General features: G+C 49.1%; 1 protein-coding gene across 1 annotated transcript; it reads right to left on the bottom strand.

The window, feature by feature from the left end:
• Positions 1-243: 243 nt before the first annotated feature.
• Positions 244-20744, bottom strand: LOC144153537 (palmitoyltransferase ZDHHC2-like). Its single transcript, XM_077685165.1, has 2 exons — positions 20497-20744; positions 244-866 (listed from the first exon to the last, which is right to left on the bottom strand). The coding sequence occupies exons 1-2, from the start codon at positions 20742-20744 to the stop codon at positions 326-328; spliced, it is 789 nt and encodes a 262-aa protein (XP_077541291.1). The 3' UTR covers positions 244-325.
• Between the last annotated feature and the right edge of the window lie 4881 nt (positions 20745-25625).

The raw sequence follows: 25625 nt of genomic DNA, 5'->3' as shown, positions 1-25625 counted from the left end.
ATTACTGCTTCTCATTTTCAGGTATCAGGTCATATGCAAGGGAAGGAACAGCGCACATTCTAACCCAATATTGTTAGAGTTGGAAATCTTTGTTAGAATGTGCGCTGTTCTTTCCTTGCTTCTGAAAACCACCAACTAGCCCAACATGCCACCCTTTTGTATCTGGTCATGTCATTAATAGAGACCTCTACTATTGATCATTTCACAACGGCCCACCTGGACAAACTCATTATTCTGGTTTAAACTGTGTATTTGAGTTTCATTCTTTTATACGCTAGAATATGTGCACGCTACCATGAATTATTCAAGTCTTTCTGTGAGGTGTCTAAGGCAGCTCTGCCAAAACTAACGCAGAGGTGCTGCCACTTCGCGACCTTGCGGGTACCGCAGAACGTGGCCGGAACTGTGCAGCACAAGGGCCAGGACAAAGCCTGGTCGGAAATTGCACCCCGTTCCCAAGACTGGTGAAGACGGGGATGAGCCACAGTATCATCTCATGGCCGAACACTTGGACAAAGTTCTGGTATCGTCCGATGTCAAAGGAGTCGTGCGGGTTCCTGAAGACGGGTGCCCGCTTGCCTTCCAGCGTCGTCTCGTTGCGGAGCACCATGCCCACGTGGGAGCAGAGGAACGTTCCGAGGGTGAAAGACAAGGAAGCACCCCCGAGCACCATGATCGTGATGTGGAGGGAGGCGCCCGTTATGTTCTTCGTTTGCGCCGTCTTCACCAGGTATCCTGCCGTGGTGCTGACACAAAAGGTGGACAGGACCACGATATAGAAGAGAGTGAGCAAAAAGAACTTGTGCGTCGTGAAGGAAATGCAGTTGCTAAACCAGGGGCAGTGGTGATCCATCTTGGGGATGCACCTGCGAGGGAAAGACATTCGCGAAAGGTGATACCGTGTGTTGCAATGTGTGGCTGTAATGGAATATGAGAGGAGTCGAATTTGGGGGTGGTTACAGATAAAGCAACAGTGCGTCCGATGGTGCAAGAATACGAAGAGACAGAGCCGTACGCACTAAAAGCGGCCTTGAATATTCAAGTATCCGATTTGAGACTTGGTTTACGTAGGGTACTGGCATACTGAGGGAGAAGAATCTCAGTTTTAACAGGCCCTGGCGCCGTAATGGTTGACAGAATCTGTGGTAACACATTAAGGCCACACGCATTCGCTGATGGCGGACGTCGCTATAGCTTACCTGCCCCTCGTGGTAATATAAAAAATGCGGCACTGAATGCTGACTGGCGTTCAAAGGAGGCCTTTACGTATTGCCCAAATTGACTCTAGAGGCGTGCTGGTTTGATTCCATAAACAGAAACGAACTGCGAATCGCGCCCTGATACGGCGATTCATTTTGGCGGTAAAAGCTGGTTGCCTTTCCAGAGGATCTGCAGAACAATTTTTCTGTACGCGACTTCCGCGCTTGCGTCGGTGCACGCGATTTGCTACTTTGCTCATCGACACACAAGAAACCCAATGGTCGTTAGTTCTCCCTGCAAAATCTCCATAATGTTCATGGAGCTTTTGTTGTTTGTTGCAAACAAACTAGCTCGCTTTCACAAGGTTCCAGGCCAATGTATGAACCATAACGCACTAATAGCGCAGTTTCTTTTCATGTAGGTCATATTGGCGCGTGCCTTAATTTCAGTAACAAAGTCAGAAAATGCGGCATTCCAACTGTACCAACAGCGCGCAATTACTAAGCCTTCAGGAATAGTTCTTGCAGTTTGCGTGTTATGGTCTACATTTTGGCGTTCGCAGTTCATTTGACCGTTACTGTTTATACAAAAAATACACAGAAATACTGGGTAAGCATTTTAAACTTTTCGTAGAAACTAATACAAGAAAAGTAAAAAATAAATAAATATGTACAGTTACACAAACTTGTAGTAAAAGTTATAGTGATTTGTATTTGAATAACAACGCACAGAAGGGAAAAAGTTCAAAGGAAGCACTGTTTCAGGCATAAAAGTGCAAACAAAGAACACAAATTATCAAAAAAGGAATGCCAATAACCGTCTGTTATGCAGTCTTTCAAGGCCTATGATTTTCTCTGCCGGCTATTGAGCCGTCGCGGAATCTTGTTTTCTAGAGTTTGCCCTCTATAAGTTGTTCTGAACTTTTGAACGTTCCATATACCTGCTTTACTGGTTCTGCGTGTATGTTTTCGTGGCACTACCAGAGAAATATGACCAAGTAAAGATGTACTAGTGTATGTAATTGCGCGTCTGAAAAGCGACACAGATGATATTTGTACAGTGTAGTTACCGTCGCAATGTTATGCTTCTTAAAAAATCAGTCTTGTGTGGTGTAATTCAGGAAGGTTTTCAATTATGCCTACGAGGTTCTCTTGTAGAACGTTTAGTTTTTGTTGGTTTTCTTGTGCGGTGGTGCCCCAGACTAAGGGACAGTAGTTAAGGGGAGAATAAACACTAATAGGATCGTCACATTCAACGGTGGCACTTCACGTTTCCAGTAAACAATGCGTATGGTCTGGGATGGTTTCGTAACATGATAGGGCACGTGGTAGCCCCAGGACTCTTTTTGGTTACTCGTAATGTTTTAATTGATGGCACAAATTCTGGGGGAATGCATTGAAAACATCTGTTGTTTATGTGACTATTTATTCCTTCACATAAAGATGACCTGTTTTTGGGCTATTTGCGTTCTTTCATGTGAACTGGTCAAGTTTCTCTAGTGCGTCGTTCGCTCGTTCTGTAGACTCTTCTATTATACCTGCAGATAGAAATATGCTCGTGTCGTCTGCGTAGAACAAAAGTATTGCGAATGGTATTGCGCGCAGGATGTCATTATTGAACATACAGAAACGAAACAGGTCGAAAATGCTCCTTTGTAGGACGCCACACGGAATAGGCCGTGTATTTCACAAGGTTCCGTTCAGATCAACCGCCCGTCCGCGGAATTCAAGATAAGATTTTACAGATGCAGGTGGATGGCCACGAAATCGGTAACGGTTTAAATTGCTGAGTGGTCTAAACACGTTCGCAGAGCAGACTAAATAATAAAACACCTTCCGGTCTAAACACGTTTGTTTATGGTTTATGAGATCAAATGCCTTTGTAATGTCGACACAGATGTCACTACTATGTTGTTCTTGTGGAGCTCCTGAATTGAACCAGCTGTTGGACGCAAGCCCGTCTGTTCGGGAAACGCATTATAGAAATTAAAAACTGTCACCGAATCCGAGTGTTTATGAAACAAAAAAAGACGTTTCGGCTCCCGTACGAGAGGCCAAATGTTTCTTTTCGTTTTTTAAACACCCATGGTCGGTGTAAGGTCCACTTCTGAGATCAGCCGCCAGGTGCCCGGGCTGCGCGTGAGAACCCGCCACTCTGGCTGGGGGCTCAGCACTGTGGACTCTACGCCGCAGCCGTCACCAATTCGTAACGGCGCGCACGGGAGACGGATTGTCTGGCCCACCGAATACGACGGGGATAATCCCCCATTGAGAAAGCAGACAGCGCAGCCAGATTCCGAGAATCGTCGACGTGACGCGCGGAGGGGGTGGAATTACCGGTGTCGACGCGCGCGTCGCGCGAGACGCCATTCTTAACGCGCCCCGGTCGGCACGGTGCACTGTCACCGCCTTTCGCTCTCACCCCGCGGGGTCGCGCGCACTTGCTCGTCCGCGGGCGTGCCGCTGACCCAAAGATGGCGGCGCCTCATTGAATATTCCGTAGCGCGCTGAGTGACAGTTTCTACGTGAATTTAGGCACTCCCTTACGCGTGTACGAACGCTACAGGGGCGTTCCCGAGAGAGTGTGATCTCGAGGTGTTATCAGGCCGAATGTCGCCGTTAGAAATCGTGCTTGTCTGAGCACCGAGCTGGGCAGTTCCCGGCGGGACAAGGAGTCTCGACCTTTAAAGCTAGGTTGGGATTTGTACGCCCCCTAGGCTAGAGGTTAAGATCACGTCGGAGGTTTAAGGTACAGCGCCGTACCGGGCAACTAGACGGATCTTGCGGCGAGACAGAGTCTCGGCCGTCGTTTCTCGAGCGGTTTGTGTACGCTCCGAGAATAGGAGAGTTAGACAAAGTTGAGGAGCTCGAGTGATTTGTGCGCACTTGGAGGTAGCGTCTAGCCGAAGTTTGAAGTTTTTCTTTTCATTACTCATGTACCCAGTTTTCCTACTGTAAATAGCTGTATAAAAAGTCTTTGTTGCACTTAATCAACCCCAAAGCCTCGAGTTCGTCAATTCGACCGCAATCTCCAAGAACTTCAACACCATCGCCCTGCCTGCCTCCTGCCAAATCAACCGGAGCCCCGGCGATTGGGTTCCTGATCGACATCGGACTTCGGGGAAACGAACCACAACCATTTTTACTGGCGCAGCCGACAGGATTTGGCAGAAGAAATCACCAGGCCACAACCAGGGGCGGCAAGCAGACGCAAGCCCGCCCTCATAGGCAGCTGCTGAAATCCGCGTGGAGTTGAGCGGCAGAGCCAAGCCAACGCACGGGGCCAACGACGCGGCAGCCGACAACCGAAGGTGCGGGTGAGTGGCATTTCTTGAGCTTCGTTGTGGCGGTGTAGGCTGAGTCTGGGGCCACGCGGAGCATGCAGGCGAACATGGCGGCAGGAGACGGAACTGTTCAGACACATGAGGCGCCACCTCAAGGAGGAACGGCGGCAGGAGGGTCTTTGCAAGCGGAGTCTGAAACTATAATTCTTAGACGAATGGAGTTTGAGTTTCAAGAGCGAAAGGAGAAAGAGCGCGCGAAGCGGAGGAAAGAGCGCGAGAGGCAGCGGAGCGAGAGAGAAGAGAGGGGCGAGAATCGAAGGAGCGCATGCAAAAACTTCGGCTCGAATCTGAAGAGCGGTTGTGAAGGTATGAGTTGGAGCTGGAGCGGAGAAGGCAGACGTCCTTGCGCTCGGACACCCGCGAGCAGAAACAATGGGGCACAGACCCAGCGAGTGAATTGGAATGGCGCCTGCCAATGTTTAGTAGGAGTTGAACTTGGCGATGCCAAAGTAAGTAGCTGTGGCTCCCTACACGAGGCTAGCATTTCCGCCGGTGTCGAACGGGTGGAGACGGACGTTGGGATGAGGAGTCCGGTGATACCGTAGAGCGTCCGGTGATACCGTAGAGCGGCGTAATGAAGTGATGCTCGAACATGACGAGCAGCCTCGCAGGCAAAGTTTGGGTATGGAGCTGCAGCACATAAGTCAGAACCCGTCGAGCAGGCCCAGTTATGCACTGACAGCAAAGTTGAATGCGGTCAGCCCGTTTTAAATGCGGAGCATTTCTTAGGCTCGCGATGTCACTCATCGATGTTGTCGGCGCCGTCCACACGCTCACTGCGCATGCGCGTCGCGTCGAGGCGCAGGTGTGCGTCCCTCCCCCGTACCCTCCTCGCTCTCAACAACAGGTGCGGCGATGCGGGAGGAGCGCGTGTACCCCGTGCACTCCGTCGCTCTCAACAACAGCTGCGGCGGTGCGGGGGGAGCGCGTCTGTGAGCGCATGCGTCGTAGCTACCCGTGCGCTGCGTCGCGCTCAACAGTAACGGCGGCAGGGCGTGTACACGTGATAACGGCGTGGTGGGTGCATGGAAAGTTCGCGCGCTTGTGTACGGAAGTGTTCGCATGCGCGTCTCTCCCCCGTACTCCTCTCTCTCGAACGCGGGCGGAGCGCGCGTTCGGAATTCAGTCAAGGGCGTTTTGCTTGGCTTTCGCTTGACTTGACGCTTTGCTTGACGGCACCAAGCTATAAAGACTGACTTTAACTTTACACTCCTTGCCTTCGCTTCTCTTTCATTCAATAAATAAGAATAATAAAGACGAAATAACAATTAGGCATTCCCAAACCATACCCAATTACGCAACATTCACGCGATACCCCCACCACTCTGCGACGCAATTACTTGAGTTCCCCACGTGGGAAGATGCGGGCGGGTTTTTTTTTTAATTGAAGCCGCGCGAGAACGAGATAAGCTACCTTGGCTGCGCACAGGTGGCGAGCGTCTCAGCCGGGAACAGTTGCATGGAAAGGGAAGCGAACGTGAGGAGTGTTCCCGCGAGCGCATCGGTATAAGAGCCGAGTCAAAGGGTTGTCCTATTGCGAGTGTAGGGCCGCAAGTTACGCCTGCACCAAACACCGAGCTAATACAAGCCGAACTTGCTAGCACGGGCAGCACCCAAACTCTAATCAGTGGACTGGAGGAGATTGGCGTCGCACAGGAAAGTCCTGGGGCACGCCGGGTTCCATATTCCGCTCAAAAGTCGCACTAGAAAGGGAACTCCGTGTCGGGCGTTCAGGAGCTCGCCCAGAAGAGAAAGGAGATAGAAGACGAGGAAGCATGTGACGAGACGGGGCAAAAAAAGAGGCGGAGTTCACGATCAGGGTGAGGGAAAGCACGAGTTAAGGGCGGATAATGGAGCTGAGAAGGTAGACTGGGTTGAATATGCAGAAAAAAGAGAAGAAAATGAGAGAGAACGCGAGAAGGTGGAAGAAAATGAGCTGAGAGCATTTGACGAGGGTAGGAACGATATGGAGATGTCGCGTGGGTTAGGTAGTCTTGATGGTGAGAGGGGTCCCGAGGGGGCTGACAGAGAACACCAAAACGAATGCGTGGGGACTGCGAAACAAAGCGTGAGAGCTCCCGAGGAGGTTACAAAGGAGGGAGAAAAACCATGTCATGAGACAGATGCCGAGGAGACAGGGGAACGAGACGCAATCAGCGGTCTTGCAAAACCGGTGTCTGAGATAGAGCTTCGTAGCTTTAGTCTCGGTTGTGGCCATTACCGAGATTTAAGCGGGAGCCGCGCTGGATGGGTTGACGCACTAAGTTCTGCGACCTGGCAGTGTGTCACAGGCCCTAGTTCTGAGTTTTGCCAGGATGAGTGTGTGCTGGGACAGCCGAAAAACTGTCTGTCAGGGCGCTGCTCAGAATGCACCTAGCATGCACGAGTGGTTTTTGGTAATAACAGGTGCTTGTGAGGTTGTTGTTGTGGGGCAGTCTGTGCGTAAGGGAAAGAATGATACCAAGAAGGTCGTCGCGTTCGCGGGCCGCCATTCCGCTACAGCATCAACCCTTCGCTCACGCTGCCAGCACGCAGCATTGCCTTACGTTGGGGCATTGGAGAGGCATGGCCACTTGGCCTATGGGACAGGAGGCAAAGTCGCTTTTTGTGATACCACTCCAACTTCCCTGAAATTGTGTTCGCCTCATGGGGCTAAATTGTCGAGACTTGCGTTGACATTGCAACGATACACGGTCCGGATCATCTGCAGAGGGGTTTGAAATCCTCGAATGCAGTACTCTGTTTTCGGAATGTTGTTTAGGGAGGTCATTATTCAATTGCCTCCCAGCATTAATACCGCCACGACGGACGTGAACGTTCCCGTTCACCTGTCCTTTTTCTCCGGGAGGTTCCCTTTGAACCCATTCCCATTTCACCCTTCCCGCTTGTTTCCTCCCGTTTCAACCCGGCACGAAACGACCCTCCCGCTTCGCCCTTTCCCAATTGGCCCGTTCCCGTTTGAACCCATGCCCATTTCAACCTTCCCGTTTGTTCCTTCCCATTTCAACCCGGGGCGAAATTACCTTCCCGTTTCGTATTTTCCTATTTAGCCCGTTCCCAGAATAACGTACCCAGTTTATGAAACATTATATAAAACATTTTCATATTTTTTTACATTTGGTTACAATTCAAGTCGTACCAATTACAAATATTTTAATCTTTTAAATTAACGAAGCATAACAAACAAATGAACAATTAAGAAATTATCAAACTAATCTTTTATATTAACAAACCAATTAACAAATAACAACAAATTAACAAATTAACAAACACGTCACTTATGAAAACAAAAACTGCGAAATACCTAAATGCACTTAATAACTAAATGTATTTAGATTGCGAGGGTCGCCCTGCGTCTGCCCTCGTTTGCACTTGTTCGGTCAACTGACTCTCGTCTCTAGCTTGTTTAGATCCACCCCCAAAACACCAGGCACTTAAGTTTTATTACATTAAAATGGAGCCATCATGGCCGGGTTCCGAAAGAGTGTGAGGAGGAACTACTAACACACACGATTAACCAAAGGTTTATACACAAACATATTTTATTCACACTCTAGAGGAAACTTTAACTCAAGCTTGAAGATATTCCTCAAAGGACGAGTAAATAACTAATAAAAACCAATATTTGAAATCCCCCCCCCCCCAGAAAAGACAACAAATGTTAAAAGTGAACTAAATAAATCAAAACTATCTGATACTCCGTTACCAAAAATGATAAAATCAAAAAGCGCAGAAAAGCGCCGCGGAAGCACAAATAAACAATCGCAAAAACACCCTCTCTTAGAAAGAAATCGTATTTGGCGGACTAACACATTTAATCGTTATAATAGCGCAAGTGTACATCAATGTCAAAAATAAACAGATGAAAACTATAAAAGATAGAAAGATGTATAAAGATAAAGTAACCCTATGTATCTGGATACATTTGCCACATCTGGCTATAAAAAACCGCAGTCATTAGAAGCAGCGAAAATTATAAACTTAGCTTTGCGTTTTATTGATTCTGTTTATCCCCGTCAGTCTAGTGTACTCAATTTGCATAATAGAGCACACCTTCAGAAACTTATGCAGCGCAGGGTCGTCTCTAGCCTAAATTTTTTTACTACAGTAACTTAAAATTGTCGCGGGAATACTACCTCCAAGGGCCTTTCAGACGTTTAGCGAGAAGACATCATAGTAAGAATATTTGGCAGCCAATCAGCAGAGTTACTATTCGAAAGTTCTCTTTGTTTCCTCGTGCAATTTCTTACTGGAATAAGTTAACTAAACGAACAGTGAACTCGGTATCGTTAGAAGAATTTTCCCCACGTATTGGAAATGAGTGTTCTGGTTGAATCGTCGTTTTTTAAAATTGGAATACATTGCGAATGCATATCGTTGTTCGGACCCCTTTGCGTAGGACCTCTTTGAGTCTATTACATATTTATGTCTTTTACTTATTTCTGCTGGGCATTTTTAAACTACGCCAACCAATACTGATGTGTTTTTATGTTCACTCCTGCATGAGCCCGACCAGGCCGTAAAGTCTCGGTAAATAAATAAAAAATCTGCCCATTACTCACGTAGGAAAGGAATGAGTAGCCAATTCTCAGATTTCTGCACATTTTGTTGCCTTTTTTAAAGTTTCCCCTACGGACATCTTGGATCTATAGATCTCTCGAACCCGAAGACAAAGCTACGCTCCAAACAATGAGCATACGAGTGGCTGATAAATAAATTTCAGCCGCACGTACGAACACCGACTACAGAAAAATCCAATGCGCGCATTACTCAAGATATTGGGTATCTTTCTAGTACACTTTCGCCGCTACAAATTTTGTGTCAAAAGGGCAGTATCGGCCTAAGCCATTCAGAAACTTTTATCGGCCTGAAATATCGGTCGATTCCCGAAAATGTGGTGCATACAAGTTTTTAGTGCATGACCCGTTGCTTGTAAGCACATTTTGGGGAACAGTTTCGAAGACGGTAACGCATATTTTCAGAAATTCAAATGGGTTGGAACGATGCGGGTTCAAATGTGAAGGGTGCTTTGGGAGCGGGTTGTAACGGGAAGGGCGTTTTGGGAACGGGCTGAAACAGGAAGTGCCCAAGCGGGAAGGGCGTTTCGGGAATGGGTTCTTTCGGGCTACACCATTTTCTCTGGTGGTGGTGGTGTGCGTGCGTGCGTGCGTACGTGTGCGTATGCGTGTGCGTGTGCGTGTGTGTGTGTGTGTGTGTGTGTGTGTGTGTGTGTGTGTGTGTGTGTGTGTGTGTGTGTGTGTGTGTGTGTGTGTGTGTGTGTGTGTGCGCGCGCGCGCGCCTTGGTTGCTCGATTAGTGCACCGAATTGATCGATCCGCGCGCCGAATCAAACTTTCTGTGCACCGCAAGTGAGCGAAAGCAAAGCCGAACAGTCTTTAAGGAACATTATCAGGCTACGCCGTCAAGGAGGACATTTGCGCGCGTGCGCATAGTGACAATGCAAACTTTCTTAACGTTTTAGTTTTGTTGACTGCAAAATTGCCCGTCTTGTTTGCTAGTACTTAGTACTTATTCCTTTTGTTCTTGTAGTCGAGTGCCGCAATGTTTGTGCGTGTTTGCAGTTATAGCGCGCATCAGTGTTATAGGTTGAGTTGTCTCGTTGTTCGTGGCGTTTACGTGCCCCGGAGACACCACCCAATTTCCTTTTACTCGCACTTAGTGTTTTTAGCATTTTTTTGTGTGTGTTTCCGGTTTGCTGGAGTATTCCGTCCCTGTTGAACGGATAGTGAATAGGTTGTGTTTGTTGTTTAGGTGAGAGAAGGTTCGGATCAGCTGCAGAAATGGAAGGGGGCTCATTTGTGGTTATACCTAGCTCCTTCCACGTGTTTCTTTTTTGTTTGTTTGTTCCGCTGTTATTGCTGAAGGGAGATGAAACGAGTGGCCCTTTTGAATTCTTTTTGGATTGACTGAACCAAGAGGTCCAGTAACCCTCTTAAAGGGGGGAGTTGTAAGGTCCACTTATGAGATCAGCGGCCAGGCGCCCGGGCTGTACGTGAGAACCCACCCCTCTGTCTGGGGCCTCAGCACTGTGAACTCTACGCCGCAGCCGTCGCCAATTCGTCACGGCGCGCACGGGAGACGGATTATCTGGCCCACCGAATACCACGGGGATAATCCCCCATTGAGAAAGCATACGGCGCCACCGGATTCCGAGAATCGTCGACATGACTTGTGGAGGGGGTGGAATTACCGGTGTCGACGCGCGCGCCGCGCGAGACGCCATTCTTAACGCGCCCCGGTCGGCACGGTGCACTGTCGCCGCCTTTCGCTCTCACCCCGCGGGGTCGCGCGCACTTGCTCGTCCGCGGGCGTGCCGTTGACCCAAATATGGCGGCGCCTCATTGAATATTCCGTAGCGTGCTGAGTGACAGCTGTGTACGTGAATTTGGGCACTCCCTTACGCGTGTACGAACGCTATAGGGGCGTTCCCGAGAGAGTGTGATCTCGAGGTGTTATAAGGCTGAACTTGGCTGTTGGAAATCGTTCTTGTCTGAGCGCTTAGCTGGGAAGTTCCCGGCGGGACAAGGAGTCTCGACCTTTAAAGCTAGGTTGGGATTTGTGAGCCCCGCTAGGCTAGAGGTTAAGATCGCGTCGGAGGTTTAGGGTACAGCGCCATACCGGGCAACTAGACGGATCTTGCGGCGTGACAGAGTCTCGGCCGTCGTTTCTCGATAGGTTTGTGTACGCTCCGAGAATAGGAGAGTTAGACGAAGTTGAGGAGCTCGAGTGATTTGTGCGCACTTGGAGCTAGCGTCTAGATGAAGTTTGAAGTTTTTTTTTCATTACTCATGTACCCAGTTTTCCTACTGTAAATAGCTGTATATAAACTCTTCGTTTCACTTAATCAACCCCAACGCCTCGCGTTCGTCAATTCAATTGCCATCTCCAAGAACTTCAACACCATCGCCCTGCCAGCCTCCTGCCAAATCAACCAGAGCCCGGGCGATTTGGTCCCTGATCAACACCGGACTTCGGGGAAACCAACCACAACCATCATTACTGTCCGTGTCAGTTTTAATTTGTGTCTCGTGGAGCTCCTCGAAAATATATTCTTTTTGTTCCAGTAGAACAAATGCTGTCGAATAGTGTTTTTTGAAACAAAACTACGAGTCGCAAATCAGGGAATGCTTTGATTCAAAGTTGACAAAGCGCCTATAAATAACTTTTTCGGACAACTTTAGGAAGTATAGATATTGCTCTATATAAGGCAGTATACATACTGCTCTATAATTTACGAATTGATTTCTGTCACCATGTTTTTTCAATACGAACAGACGCGATAATTGCATACCACGAGGAAACAGTGCAGTGGTAATGCATTTGTTAAACTGTGCGTTACGCCTGGCGAAATAATGTCAAAAACAAACTTCATTTGTTTGACTTCGAGTTCATCAATGTCACAACATGTCGCGTTGTTTAGCGGGTTGAATGTCCCCGGCACTGTAGCTTCATCCACCGGGCTGAGTAATAGAGATACTTCAATGGAAACAACGCTACTGAGATCATGTGACGCAATAGTTTCACAAAAACTTACAAAGTGACGAACAAACTTAATAGCGAGTTTCTGACCGAATATAGCTTCCCCGTTTGGTATTATTCTGGAAAGCTCTTTTTAATAACTGTTTGTTTCCTAGAAGATCATGTAGCTTTTTTTAATGTTACATCAATACGACGCTCCCAAGAAGAAACCTGATTGGCATAATAATCTGGTCTATAGCCTTTTGAGTTGTTTAATTGAGTTGTTGTTTATTTAATCTGAATATATGTTGTGATGTGAATATATTGATGTGAACTAATTGTTCTTGATTATGGTATTTATGTCGCGACCACGTATATTTGGCCAATTTAAGAGATTTTGTGTAAATGGCCGCATCTGTCTTTTTTTGTGTGTACTCTGTAAACCACTCCTTTCTACAATGCTTCGGCGATTGAGAGTAAGTGAAATAAATAAATAAATAAATTAGATAATTACCAAATCTCTGAAAGATATGCAAGTCATTCGCATCTTTAGTGCTGATAAACTTGTGATTCGAAGTGCGTTTCAACCTTATCTCGGTTAATATTTATGTATTTTTTCTTTATATTTTTAGTTACTTATGTAGTTACTTATTCACTTATTTATTTATTTATTAGACTAAGCTATTCTACACTGCAAAAGACGCACTATGCCCCGCGTGGGTATGCTGCAGTATGTGGCCATGGGCAGTAATGGGTATTGCAGTGAATGGGGACTGTGAACACGACGACGATAAGGCACTAGCCTCGCTGAGAACGCGCCACGATTTCGGATAGCTCGCTGCACCTGGATCATAGCTCAGGCTATTCCTCTCGGCATCTACCTGTTTACCATTACCTGGAACGCTACCATTCTCTGTCCCTAAACATCTTTTCAATTGGTGGGGGTGCGGGGTATGAGGGAAGGCTCCTCGCTGCCGACGACCAATCTCTAAAGGGGCCCTCCCGGCTGTGACGCTTAGCGCCGCGTGAGAATACGCTGTTTGCGGAGCTCGTCGAAGCTCTGACACCCGTTGATAACGTCCCCAGCATCCTGTGGATCCTTACTCGGCTACATCTCAAAGGCGTCTTCATCGATGCCCTTCAGGAGATGCTTGATCTTGTCAGCCTCGCTCACGGAAGGGTCTACAAGCTTGCACTGGTCGACGACGTCTTCTATGCAAATGTTAAAAGTTTCGGCTGCGTGCTGCGCCCGCACTCGCAAACCTTGTTCCGCACGAAATTTCCGCATGGATGGTTGACCAAATACTTCCATGAAATCGGTCTTGAAGGATGACCAAGACTGCAAGTCGGCACCGTGGTTCCGGTACCACGTCTCAGCAACTCCCTTTAGGAATAATGAAACATTGTTCACCTTCATCATGTCATCCCATCTGTTATGTCCGCTCACCCTTTCATACGATGTGAGCCAATCCTCGACGTCCTGATCGTCAGTGCCATTGAATTAGGGTGGATCTGGCTCGCGGAATGCACCGGGAGAGGCGATGGCAGGTTCCGAAGAAGGCGCCATTTCCCGAAGGGTCGTGAGTGGACAGGGAAGGACGCAGACTTACTTCGTAACCTCACGCTGCGATGAGCACGGGACCCCGCACACTCAACCAATTGCAAAGGTGTTTATTAACGGAACCAGAGTCTACGGCACCAGATGCAGAAGTTCCTGTTCTTGTCCTCTCATTCCACATCAGCACTCTAGATCAGCTCACGCTGATCTTGAAGGAATCATCTCGTCAAATCTGCCTCCTGTGCCTCGAAGAGGGAGGGTATGTTAAGTCTGAGTTGTTTTCCGCTGGACATGGCAAGGTTGCGCGCAATAGGATGGATGTTTGCCCTATTTTAGCAGAGTTTTAAGTTAATTTTACACGTTCGCACCGAACACCTTAACGCACATGAATTTTCAGAAAACAGTGTTGGTTTTCCGTCCAAAGAGTTTGTGATCCTTCGGCACTAAGACCTCCTTTTAGCAAAGGGAAAGATTGTGGTCCTAAGCATAGGATAAGGATTCGTTCTTAACGTTTTTCGAAGAGGGTAGTGTGGTAGACGTGGTCAGAAGAAGCACAGTATATGAATTCGTGTTCCTCTTGCACAGTTCATTGTTCGTTTCTAGACCATTGGATCTGGATGTCCAGTTAACGTTGCTAAATTTCTGCATTATGAATGGGAATATCTTACTGAAGCGCTTGGTGTTCTGCCTCCAGAAAACTGTGTAATGTCCTTCGTGAGTCTGTAATGATGCTACGCTTCTATTTGATACTTCCGCTATTCAGATTGCCAAGAGGATGGCTCCAATTTCCACTTCTTTGTGCCTGTATGTTGGAGGGTCATGCAGTCACAAAGATTGCCAGATTACTCAACTTTCGTACATCCCACAGCACGTGTATACTGTAGTCTCATGATATTGAAGCTTTTGCCGATAAACTTGAGCCTGCCATACCGCTCCTGCTTGTGTAGGATTTTGTCCTGATTTTTGGTCGAGGAGGGTTTTCATGCGGGGTCGCTGTATCGCAGGCATGTCTATCGTGGCATGTAGTGGTTTCCATTCGAGGGGGGGGGGGGGCAGGTGCCTGGCTTTTTTGTTTGGAGATGCCTCTTCGAGAGTGCCTGTTTCTTTTCACAGGGGGTATGATCGTCCCTCCCGATTTTGTTTTAAATGCGAATGCATTTCTTAGTCGGGGGTTGTCGTGCTCCGTCGGCGTGCGCCTGCATTCCTCTAGCGCGAGCACACGTGAGCGCGCGCCTCGTAGTTCTGCCTTCGTCGTCGTCGTCGTCGTCTCGGCGCGGCAGACCCGCGGCGCTCGCATCGCGGAGCTCGGGCGGAGTAGCGGAGAGTGAGTGGAGAGGAGGAGCGCGCTCGGGCGTGTGAGGGCGCTCGCATCGCGGAGCTCGGCGGGCTCTCTCTCCTCTCCGCATACCCTCTCTCCGCTCGCTGCGCTCGGAATCTATATAATGCAGTGGAGCGCGCGCCTGGCACCTTGATAGCGATGGAAGTCGGTGAAGTCGAATCCCTCGCGGCAACGATACCGCAAGCACGAAGTGTAACACAATGCAACCTGAGCATTACACCTCCCGCTGGCGGTGACGTCACTGCAGTTGCTTCAACGTCATCATCGGTTGGAGGACTCACACTCTTCTCTCTCTTCATTAATACGCCATTAATAATAATTACTCACACCGCACTCATCGGTGCACCCAATGCATTCGCATTTCCGCACGATCCCCTTCGGGGAGGTGGGGGGATTTTTTTTTACATCTGTTTTCTTGGTGCTATGAGAATGGTTTCTCCCATTTCTTGAAATGCGTTAGGAGGACAGAAGTTGAGGACCTATTCATCATTATTATCACCAACATCCTATTTAGGACGACTGCAGCGTGCAGGCCTCTTCCACTGATCTTCACCCGATGTTGTCCTGCGCTTTCCGAGTCTATACTTTGCTTTAAATATGGTTATTTCATCCCTCCATCGAGTAAACGGCCCTTCCCTCCTCCTAGACCCATCTATGCGTGTTCATTCTGTTAACCCTGTGGTCCACCCTTTCTTAGTTCGTCTAACGGTCAAAATTGCGATGTGGAGAGCTGCCTCATATGCTCTCCTAATGACGGTGTTTCTTTCACTTTCTTTGGTTCGGGTAAATTTGTGGTCCGACAGGCTTTGCAAAATTGTGGTCATGACCAGTGGTTGAATGAGTCTTATCGTTTTTTTTCTCGTTTTCTTGCTCTTCTGTTGGTTGGACGTTTTTCTTGTGGGTAATAATTGGTTAAAGATTTTCTGCTTTTTGTGATTGTGAGTTCGGAACTACCCGCTTGTCGAGAACGCCGCCGAGAATTCTTAGGTGGCTCTTCCATGGGAGGATATTCGGGCCTATTTTTAAGGTGGTTTTTAACTTGGCCGCGCGGAACCATCTGTTGTTTTCCAAACCGAGCTTGCAGCGGAGACATAACAGTGGCATTAGTGAAAAGTATTTTGAAAACTCATGGGATTACATGCTATATAGAGGGTTTATTTAAGCCATTTTAGGCTTATAATCTATGCCTTCGTTGATTTCTTAGAGGCCGGCGTTAACCCCTTGTCTCCGTTTGGTTAGGTCACCCACTGTTGGTCCGGCATAAGTCCCGGTGGAAAGCACAGCGCGGTGGCTCAGTGGGTAAGGCGTTGCGCTGCTGAGCCCGTGTACGCCGGTTAGATTCCAGGCCGCGGCGGCCGTTTTTCTGATGGGAGCAGAAAAGAAAAACACCCGTGGGTCGAGATTTCGGCGTGCGCTAAAGATTCTAACAAGGCCGTAGAGCAGTGCGGCTCTTCCGCTATCCGGAGCGCTCCTGTCGGCCCTTTAAAATCCGAGTGACGGAGTGTGATTTTGGGGCCGGACCGTACCCACATCCGAAACAGGTCTCCAAGGTGAACAGCCTCTAGTCGAAAAAACCAATGTTCTTGATAGACTGCTCTGTCGATAGACTGCTCTGCTCTTGGCCTCGCAAGGCCAAGAACAGGCTGGGCTACGGCCCATTGTTCCATGTCCCGAACAAGTATTCTTCAATCAAACGCCAGTGGCCAGAACACCTCGGTCTCCGAGGGAATTTACGTATTTAGTCAAACGTCTTCCGGAGACTTCTACCACGACTTGCCTCGTTGCCCACAAGTAGCTTCGGGGCACGAATTACCGGAAATATATATTTTTAATCTTCAGGAGGAAACACGCTTTGGTGTGATGGCGGAAGTTGAGGACACGGATGGAGGTGGTGTCTGCCGAGCATGCTACCTCCGACTTGGCGTAGAACGAATTTCACCACGCAGGCGCGGCACCTGGTGAAAACGCGTGTCCTTTCTTTTGTATCCGACTTTGTGTCATTGTCCTCCTTTCCAAACTTCTGCTCCCCTAGCACAACATGACAGGTTCGTCGCAGCCCTCGAATCTTGCTGCCTGAGTCATAGCTTCCGGGTGGCAGCTGTGCCGTATTTCTGTGGACGCCGGATGAGTTCGGCTGATAGCGGAAGCTAAGAGCCACATCGAAATCGAAAAGCGAGCCTAATAACGCTATCGTTCTAATAACAGTTGTGAAATACGAGTAGGAGGTGGCGAGGGGGCGCGCCGGAGAGGCACCGAGTAAATCGGCTTCACCGGAATGAAAGTTGGGGGTGGGGGGTTAGACATGTACTGCTTCAAAGAAATTAAACGGGCTGCGTTGTTTTCCACAGCTTCAACGGCGTCGATAAGCGATTTTGTAAAAGGGTCCCAAATTGAAGCAGCATCTTTGAGTATGCTAGAGATAAGTCACTGATACAAAATAAGTTTATAGGATGCTCAAGTTTTGGGAACGTTCAGTTTCACATACCCGAGAATGCGGTCCGCACTAGTACATGATAGTAGTGACATGTATATTATGTGACACGTTTGATTTTGGAATGACGCAAAGATATTGTACCATGTTGCTAAAAGCAAAGAGAAATTGTTAATACTATAAGAAGGGCAAGAAGATTCACGATGAAAAACCCGCATAACTTTATATTTACTTAAATTTGCAGTCATTTTACTCAGATTTAGTCAAATGTACTAAATCTGCGAAACTGTGTTTTGAATAGACAAGAAGGTAAATCACAGCTCGTCCTTAATCGTTGCTGCTCTTTGTACAGTCCAATCTTGTGGCTTTTAGGAGCAGTTTTTCCGCATCGAGAATTCCGCTAGTTCGGACGCTGGTGGTTGTGGCATCACTTTCGGCCTGTTCGCACATCAATTCAACATTCTGGTGCACACGAAAGGCGGCAAATCCGCTGATTAGGGAGATTTGGTGGCGAATCTCAGTGATTGCAGATGTGCCGCATTCCCGACCTAACGGGGGAGATCAAGAGTTGGACGAGAACCCGTCTGACCCGGACAATCTATAGACACCGCACACATAGTTAACCGCAATAACTGCAAATTCGCACACCTGCACGCACGTGTTCTACGTGCCTAATTAAAGCAAAATTAACGCAACCATTTGCGCCTTCTTCGTCGGGTGTCAGTACAGCCGCACTGGCGTCTTTTGTTATGTTCTTTACATACAGCCGTGGAAGTGACTTTTGTTCCTTAACCTTTCGTCATAGGTGTAAGCATTTTTGTTGTCATGTGTTTAGCAGTTTCTCCTAGAGTCCTCATCTGTTCGCCTGAAGACCCACGCGTACATACCCATTACTAAATGGGTACTTAATAAGTAGGTCAGGGGCACGTCGCTACTAATTCATGGGTCGCGGTCGGTTACGTGATCCTTGTGTGTAACCATGTGAACCCAAGAGTATGAAAGTTTCGTCCAGTAACCGTTAGCGACACGTTTTGAAAGGATATACTAAAAATAAATAAAAGCCGTTCCACTTAATGTGAAAGCTGTCGGAAGCGCAGAGCAGTGATTCGCCATAATGGGCTGTAGCGCCGTTATCCGCTCACTGCTACCAACCCATGGAATTTAAATTTAACGCCGTCGCAGTGATTGCGCACCGCCTGCCTGAAACTGGGCCAGCGGGAGTCCTGTTCTTCTAAATGCAGAGCATTTCTTAGCCTCGCCTCTTTCTGCGTCGGACGGCGTCCACAGCTCCGCGTCCGCAGCAGGTGCGCCTCTCCTCCTTCCCTCCTGTCTCTCAACAGCAGCTGGCGCGCGCATGCGTCGTAGTCAGCCCGTTCGCTCCGTCGTGGTCTCGGCGTAACAGGTGCGTGATAGCAGCGCGGTGGGGCGTGGAAGGACGCGCGCTGTTTGCGCGTGCGCGCTCTCCCCCCCCCCCCCCCCCGTACTGCTCTCCCTCTACTGCGCGCGCTGCAAATATAACGCGGCTAGCGGTCGCTCGTGCTTCAGTCACTGCGTTGCTCCTTCCTTCCTTGGTTGACACTCGCTCCACCCTAGCGCGACTTTACTCTCCTCTCTCTACCCCAAACCAACACCAACCCAACTACGACCAAACTACCCACCCTAACGCGACTTTACGCGGCGTTAACGACCCCCAATGCTCTGCATTTACTCGTGTTCCCCACGCGGGAAGGCGCGGGAATTTTTTTGTGCTTGCTTTTTCTCCCGCACGTGCCGGCGTTGCACTTCCACTTTTTAAGTGCATGGAGCCACGCATATCGCCACGGCGTTACGGTGTAGCCTTTCACGGTCCCTTCGCCGCGGCGTAACCCACAGGCTTCGAAAGCCAAGCGGTTTATACAGTCATAAGCGCTCTAAGCTCGTGAACCGTAAGGCCCCTAAGTAATTTTAGGGACCTTAGTGAACCGCTGGCGCTTAGCAATGGCTTAGCCCGGCTATGCCAGGATATACGTAGCGTGAGCTAAGGTTCTAAGGTTCTGCTGGTTATTCTTAGCTTTCCTGGTTGTCTAGGATTAGCTGATTATCATGCTTACCGCAGCTTATCATACAATCCAATGCAATCCAATCTAATTGAATCCTCGCGCTAGCGCAAAATATGATCTTGCAACGCCGGCACGTGCGGGGAAAAAAACCGAAAGAACTGATCTCCCGCCTGCGCAGTTTCAGGGAGGGAGCGCGCGAGCACTGCGAAGGCAGTAAATTTGATTTGCGTGGGGTGGTAGCAGTAAGCAGATAACGGCCGTGCAGCCCATTATGGCGAATCACTGCTCTGCACTTCCGACAGCTTTCACATTGAGTGGAACGGCTTTAATTTTTCCGCGTGGTATAGTAAAAACCAATCCAACAAGCGTTCCTAGGTGGGTGCTGCCGGCTAATTACGCGGGTGCTGCCGGTTAATTACGTATATTTTGCATCAAATATAGGTGCCCTTTATTTGCGCTAAACAACGGGGAGATTTATGACAAGCGAAGCGGTTCGCGCGTTTCGAACGCTTAGTACTATATAAACTGCTTCGCTTTCGAAGCCTGCGGGTTGCGCCGCGATGACAGCGGCTACGACGGAAATCCGTGTAGCTCTACATGTGTCCAGCTTGCCAGCTACGACGACAAGGCGACACCCTAAAGTGATCTGCACTTAACAGAGGTCTGTTAGATTTAGTTCCATAGAGCGAAAACCTCACGTGATTCTGAATGCAAAAAGACCCCTTTTTAAATGCGTTCTGGCTGCGCCCCTCGATAGACGCTGCGCATGCTCGTCTCCGGACTGTCGTAAAAGCTCGAATGAGATCGAGAAAAAGGCTCCATCATGGTCGCAATCTCCTCAATGGATCACATGCATACTGATGGAAGGGCCCGTTTTCCTAACGTAAGTCACAAGCAATAGACGCTGATTCCTGACTGGCGCGAACAAGAAGCGTCACGTTGAGGCCGTTCTTTGTTCCCACCGCATTCGGTGCCACATCAGCACGACGCAGAACACTGACCGAGCAAGCCCATTAGCCCGTACCTAGTTCCTGCATGAGTAGACAGCGGTGTTAACGAACGGAAGTTAAAAACTTTTCCCCTATCTACGCACTCGTAAGACGCCTACCTGCAGCACACGGAGCAGTGGTGGCACCTGTCGGGCTTGATGCGTCGGCACGGCTCGCAGTAGCGCACACTGCCGTCCAGGTCCAGGGTGAGCACGCCCCGCATGACGCCCAGCTGGTCGAGCAGTGCCTTTCGCGCATAACCGGCGCCGCACAGCGCCAGCTGCTGCTGCTCCTCCACGGTCAGGTTGTAGAACGCTGGTATTGGAGCCTCCCACGTGAGCGTCGTCGCCGCGTACGACCTGAGCATTGACAGTCATCGTCAAGTGGAAGGCTACGTTGCTCGGCCCACATGAGAACGAACTTTTAAAAAACCACTCCTAAATGCACGTCCACGACCGTGGGGCTTCGTTTACTGAACAAACAAACTTGACGGGCCAATGAACACCTTAAAAAGACATTTTATCAGTACCTTAGAAGAGCACTCCCACATGTGTATCTACCGACAAACAACAACGACAACTGAGCTAGTTGCTACGCCTTGGGAAAAATGATGCAGCGCAAATTAACAACGGTCGGCGTAAAAAAATCCTTAGTAGACTTTACTGTTAATCAGTAAGAGAGTTTGTAATTCTGTGAGAATTTCTCGCGTGTGCGAAATAATGGACGCATTTTGTTCACTCTTGTGTCTGGATATTGCAGTAGCGGCAGACTCTGCGATAGTAGCATGTACTGACGACGTGCGTGTTCAGGCGGGAGGAAAGCTGAACAATACGCAGACAGGAAAGCCCAATCGTTTCTTAATTTACATGACGCATAACACCCGGCAAAGCTATATTCGCTCGTTAAGGACAAAATAGCCTCTCACGTATGGCCGTTTCATGGGTAAGTTGCGGAAGTAAGATACGACATACGGAAACGAGCACTTTTAACACTGAAGAAAGCATTCGGGTAACGAAATGGGGAGGGAATCCGATCCGGCTGTTTGCTGCTCCATAACAACGATCTTTATTGTTAAAGAATACAAGGCCTTCCCGGTCTGCGAAGGTGGATGACGAGCGAAGTCATGAACTTTGGGGTAAGAATACTTGTAATTGACGTTTTAAACCACTCGTTGTCACTTCGTTAAAACGACTGAAATAACGTTCTTGCCGATTTGATATAAACTAATCGGTTTATTTACAATTGAACACGCACTCTCAGATAACGCCAAATCTGTGCACTTACGGTGCGAGGTGGAAAGTTCGGCGGTTTTGGTGAGGCATCGCAAGCCAACTATCTCGCACAAAACGCGTAAATAACTTCTTTTCCAGTCGCGACACATCGTGATTAAAATCACCGACTCCGATAACAAGGGCAGTGACCTTGTCACACAGTGAAGTTCTGAGATCATTCTGAGAGGACCTATGCAATTTGGGGTGTTCTAAATGCACAAGAATTATCGTATGACAGAATGTCTTATAGCCTTTGCGTCCGTATAGCGTTTGGAAAGTGACGTCCTCTTGCCGCTTGACCAAATTTGCTTCCGTACCCGCTTCCAGACTATGCATTCGAATGGCTGCGGCGCGGCCCGTTCCGCTGCCCATATATTGCGAGAATTGACGAGGAGGGACTGTTTTCCTGCATGATTCTTAGCTGGCTTGGCTGTGTTGTTATGCACCCTTGCCTTATCTGCGGTGGACAGGCATTGCCAGCCACATTTCCGTACTGCCGAGATAAAGCGCGTGATGCGAAATGGTTCGCCCCTCAGAGACACACAAAGCGTCAGGCGCAGCACACTCCCACGAGTTCGAAGCCATGGGGGCACAACGGTGTAATTTTTATGCATACGTTGAATAAGAGGTCGCTGCGAGCTATTTTGGAAAGTTTCGATTGGTGCTACTAACTCGAACTCGGTGCTACTTACGTGTAGCTCAATGCTGTATTAAGGGCATGATTGCCGTAACGTTTTGTACAGAGTGGTGGGCCGACTTCTTGCCAATAGTTCTAAAAAAACTAGCTCTAAGAAACGCGGGAATCATAATTACCATAGGCATAAGCAGAGGAGCACGTGGAAAACGATCCCGTAGGTAGCGGCTCTCGGTGCGTTGTCCTGCCAGATGAGGCCGCAGTACACGATCACGTAGGCGTAGTAGGCCCAAGCAAATATGACTGCCGCGAGGACAATCGTTAACCAGCTGCCAATGCGAGGCAGCCAGTAGGAGGCTCCCTCTTTGCAGGAGCCTTCTTTGCCAGCAGCAAGACGCTCTTCCGGATACATGCCGCTTCTTCAACTTCTTCTTCGGCTCTTCTCCGCTCTTCTTTGGCTTCTTTCACAGCGAAATGTATCCGTCCCACCGCAATGTGTTAACATCTCGTAATTATTTCGAATGATTGCCCAGGTTCTATTACTAGGGCTACTGCTTAAAAAAATGGGTTTAATATTCAAAATATGGGTACATTATTTTAGAGCGAAGCTGCTACACTGAGTTCGAAGGGTTGTATTGACCAATACTCTAACGTTCATACAGGCGTAAATAAAGGCGTAATGCCTTAAAGGAGCGAAAGGTTTTATATTGGTTGGAACACGCTTAACCTCAAAGATAAGGCTGCCCAAGGCTAGACTAACTAAGCCCATATCACATAGCGGCAGAGGTGCAATAGCCAACGCTCTTGGAAGGCGTCCCGGACTAGGGACGCCTTCCACGGGGCGACGCCCACACATCAGCCTCTGCTGGAGAAATAAAAATTTTTTCTCTCTCTCTCTCTCTCTTCCCTCAGGTTTCTGTTTCACGCGAGTCCCGATGCTCGCAAGTGCTATGCACCACCAACGAGCACATACCTGTACAGAGGTATTGGGCTATGCTTACCACCGGAATTCCTCATTTGCTGCTAGCCTGAAAACTCACACAGGGTTGCACATCCACAGAGCAACGAATACTACAGGTGCTGTACTGGCCAACGCTATTCCCTAGATTTGCCGCTCCCGGCCAGTCCCCACTTGCACACGCTCTTGAAAACGTAACTGCTTGTGCCTATAATTTCTGGGGCTTGAGCCAGTGAACGATGCCATCTGCGGTGAGATAGTCTGTGGTGGACACTCCAGTGACGACACGCTGTTCTTCAGTTACATCATCATTGAATAATCCCAAACCGACGACGAACAACTTACGACTTGAAAGCTAAAATGACCCCAAGCAAGAAACCAATTGGTAGATGTAGTGATTGGATTTTGTCTTGGAAACAAAGCCATTGTCGCTACGTATACACTCTAAGAAAAAAGGTAGTCAGAACTGAATCATTACACATAGTCACTGGCTTGCTACAGAAATGTCCACCTTTGGACTCTTATGGGGAGGGTCACCAGACGTTTTTTTTTAATGCGATAGATTGCCCTACGGCATAACAGGGAGGTTTATAGGTACATCATTACACCAGTTGCACGCAGAAAGCCGAGAAGAGACTGCTACTGGGGTCCCCATACCCCATACCCAACGCTTAAGATCGGGGGGCCTCCCAGGATGGAGCCCTGTGCTTCGGAGGTGTTGGATTCTGGCGTTTCTAAGACCTGAACAAGTCCGCAACAGGTGTTCAACATCAGCTTCTGGTGCAGGATTCACAGAAAAGGCAGGTGTCCGCAAGCGGGGCTTGGTATCGGGCAGGCCAAGCGTGAGTAACTGCTGGGGATAACGCCACCCCACTCGAAGCCTCCGCAGCAAGACCTACTCCCAGCGAGCGAGCTCACTGGGGTAGTCAGTTCCACGCGGTGGAAGTAAAGCACGCGTGGCGCGGCGGAGGTTCTCTTTTTCCACCAGCAGTTCTTCTGGGTAGATACTCGAGGTAGTGATAGTAGCCGTGGGAGGTCTCTTCGGTGGCAGGCGCGATCTGCCACAGTGTGGGCAGGAAGCGTGTCCCGGCGAGTACATGAAACGCGGACAGGGCATGGATAAGTGTCCATAATGTCGTGAATGCGTCGGCCATGCTTATACAAGGCGCAACGCGACGCAAATCCCGAATCGATGCCGTTGAGTCCATGTAAAGTTCCAGCTTGTCCCCAGTAGTCAAAGTCGATGCAAGCGGGTGCAGGCTATCCCTAATGGCAGGAAGTTCTGATAGCAGGCTTGGGGGTGCACGGAGTGACCTGTACGCGCAGCTTTGATTTAGGGCAGGGTAGGAGGGACACGTCAAGCCCGTGGTAACGAAGAAGTCGTATGCCTCGGCGTCCACAAAAGCCTGAATAATCAGCGGTTGCGTCTCAGGTGCCGAGTCAGGGACATGAAGGACGGCATCTGGAGGCTGGTGAAGGCTCGAGGTACGGGCGCGTAGCCTTGTCAGAGGCTTGTTGTCCGTCACCTGATGGAACAGCCAGGGCTGCCTTGGGATGGAAAAGGCTGGCATCGTATTCGGCGGCTGGCCCATGTACGCGGCGAGATCTGCTGCCTCTGGAACCAGTCCACGTTTCAGCAGGCGTGCGGAACGACGCTGATGAATGAGTTCATCAAGCGTGTTTAGCTGGGATTCTGCTTGGAGCTGTGGAATTGCTGTTAGGCGGGGGAGTCCAGTAATAGTGCGCATGGGGGCCCTGTTAATAGCCTCCAGCCGGTCCCAGTCCCCTTGCGTCATGTGCTGGAACTGTGCCTGGTACACGAGCCTTGGCTGTAGTACAGAACGCACTAGGAGACGGGCCATCGTCCAGCAGGCCCCGCCAGACGTCTGGGAGATGCGGTGAACATGGTAGAGCAGTTGTCCGGGTTTCTGTCGAGCAGATCGTATCCACTGAGCTGCCGACCCTGAGGCCCATATCTCTAAGCCCAGAACCCTAAGGTGTCTGACAATGGGAATGGCGGTACCGTTCAGTTGTAGGACGATCGGCGATACTCCAAGGGAGCGACGGCCCCAAGAATTGGCGACTGTAAGTGCAGCAGTCTTCTCTTGAGAAAGGGGGAGGCCCACATACTCGCACCATTTCTGGCAGTCTGTTAACGCTTGCTGGAGACACTCGGCTTGTCTTGGCAGGTCTGGATGGAGTGTCCATACAGTGATGTCATCCACGTACTTGAGGAAATACAGGTCTTGAATTGTGGTTAGGTGCGAGGTTAGCGGCAACAAAACGATGTTAAAAAGTAGCGGAGACAGAACAGATCCTTGTGGCACACCGCGCACTGGTGTAAAGGAGCCGAAACTTCCACCGTTGATGCGTACGGAGAAAGAG

Source organism: Haemaphysalis longicornis, unplaced genomic scaffold (genome assembly GCF_048455015.1).
Source record: "Haemaphysalis longicornis isolate Haplotype H1 unplaced genomic scaffold, Haemaphysalis longicornis Haplotype H1 scaffold_9, whole genome shotgun sequence".
NCBI lineage: Eukaryota > Metazoa > Arthropoda > Arachnida > Ixodida > Ixodidae > Haemaphysalis > Haemaphysalis longicornis.
The sequence above is the reverse complement of the archived record's forward strand: the minus strand, read 5'-3'. Positions and strand labels throughout refer to the sequence as shown.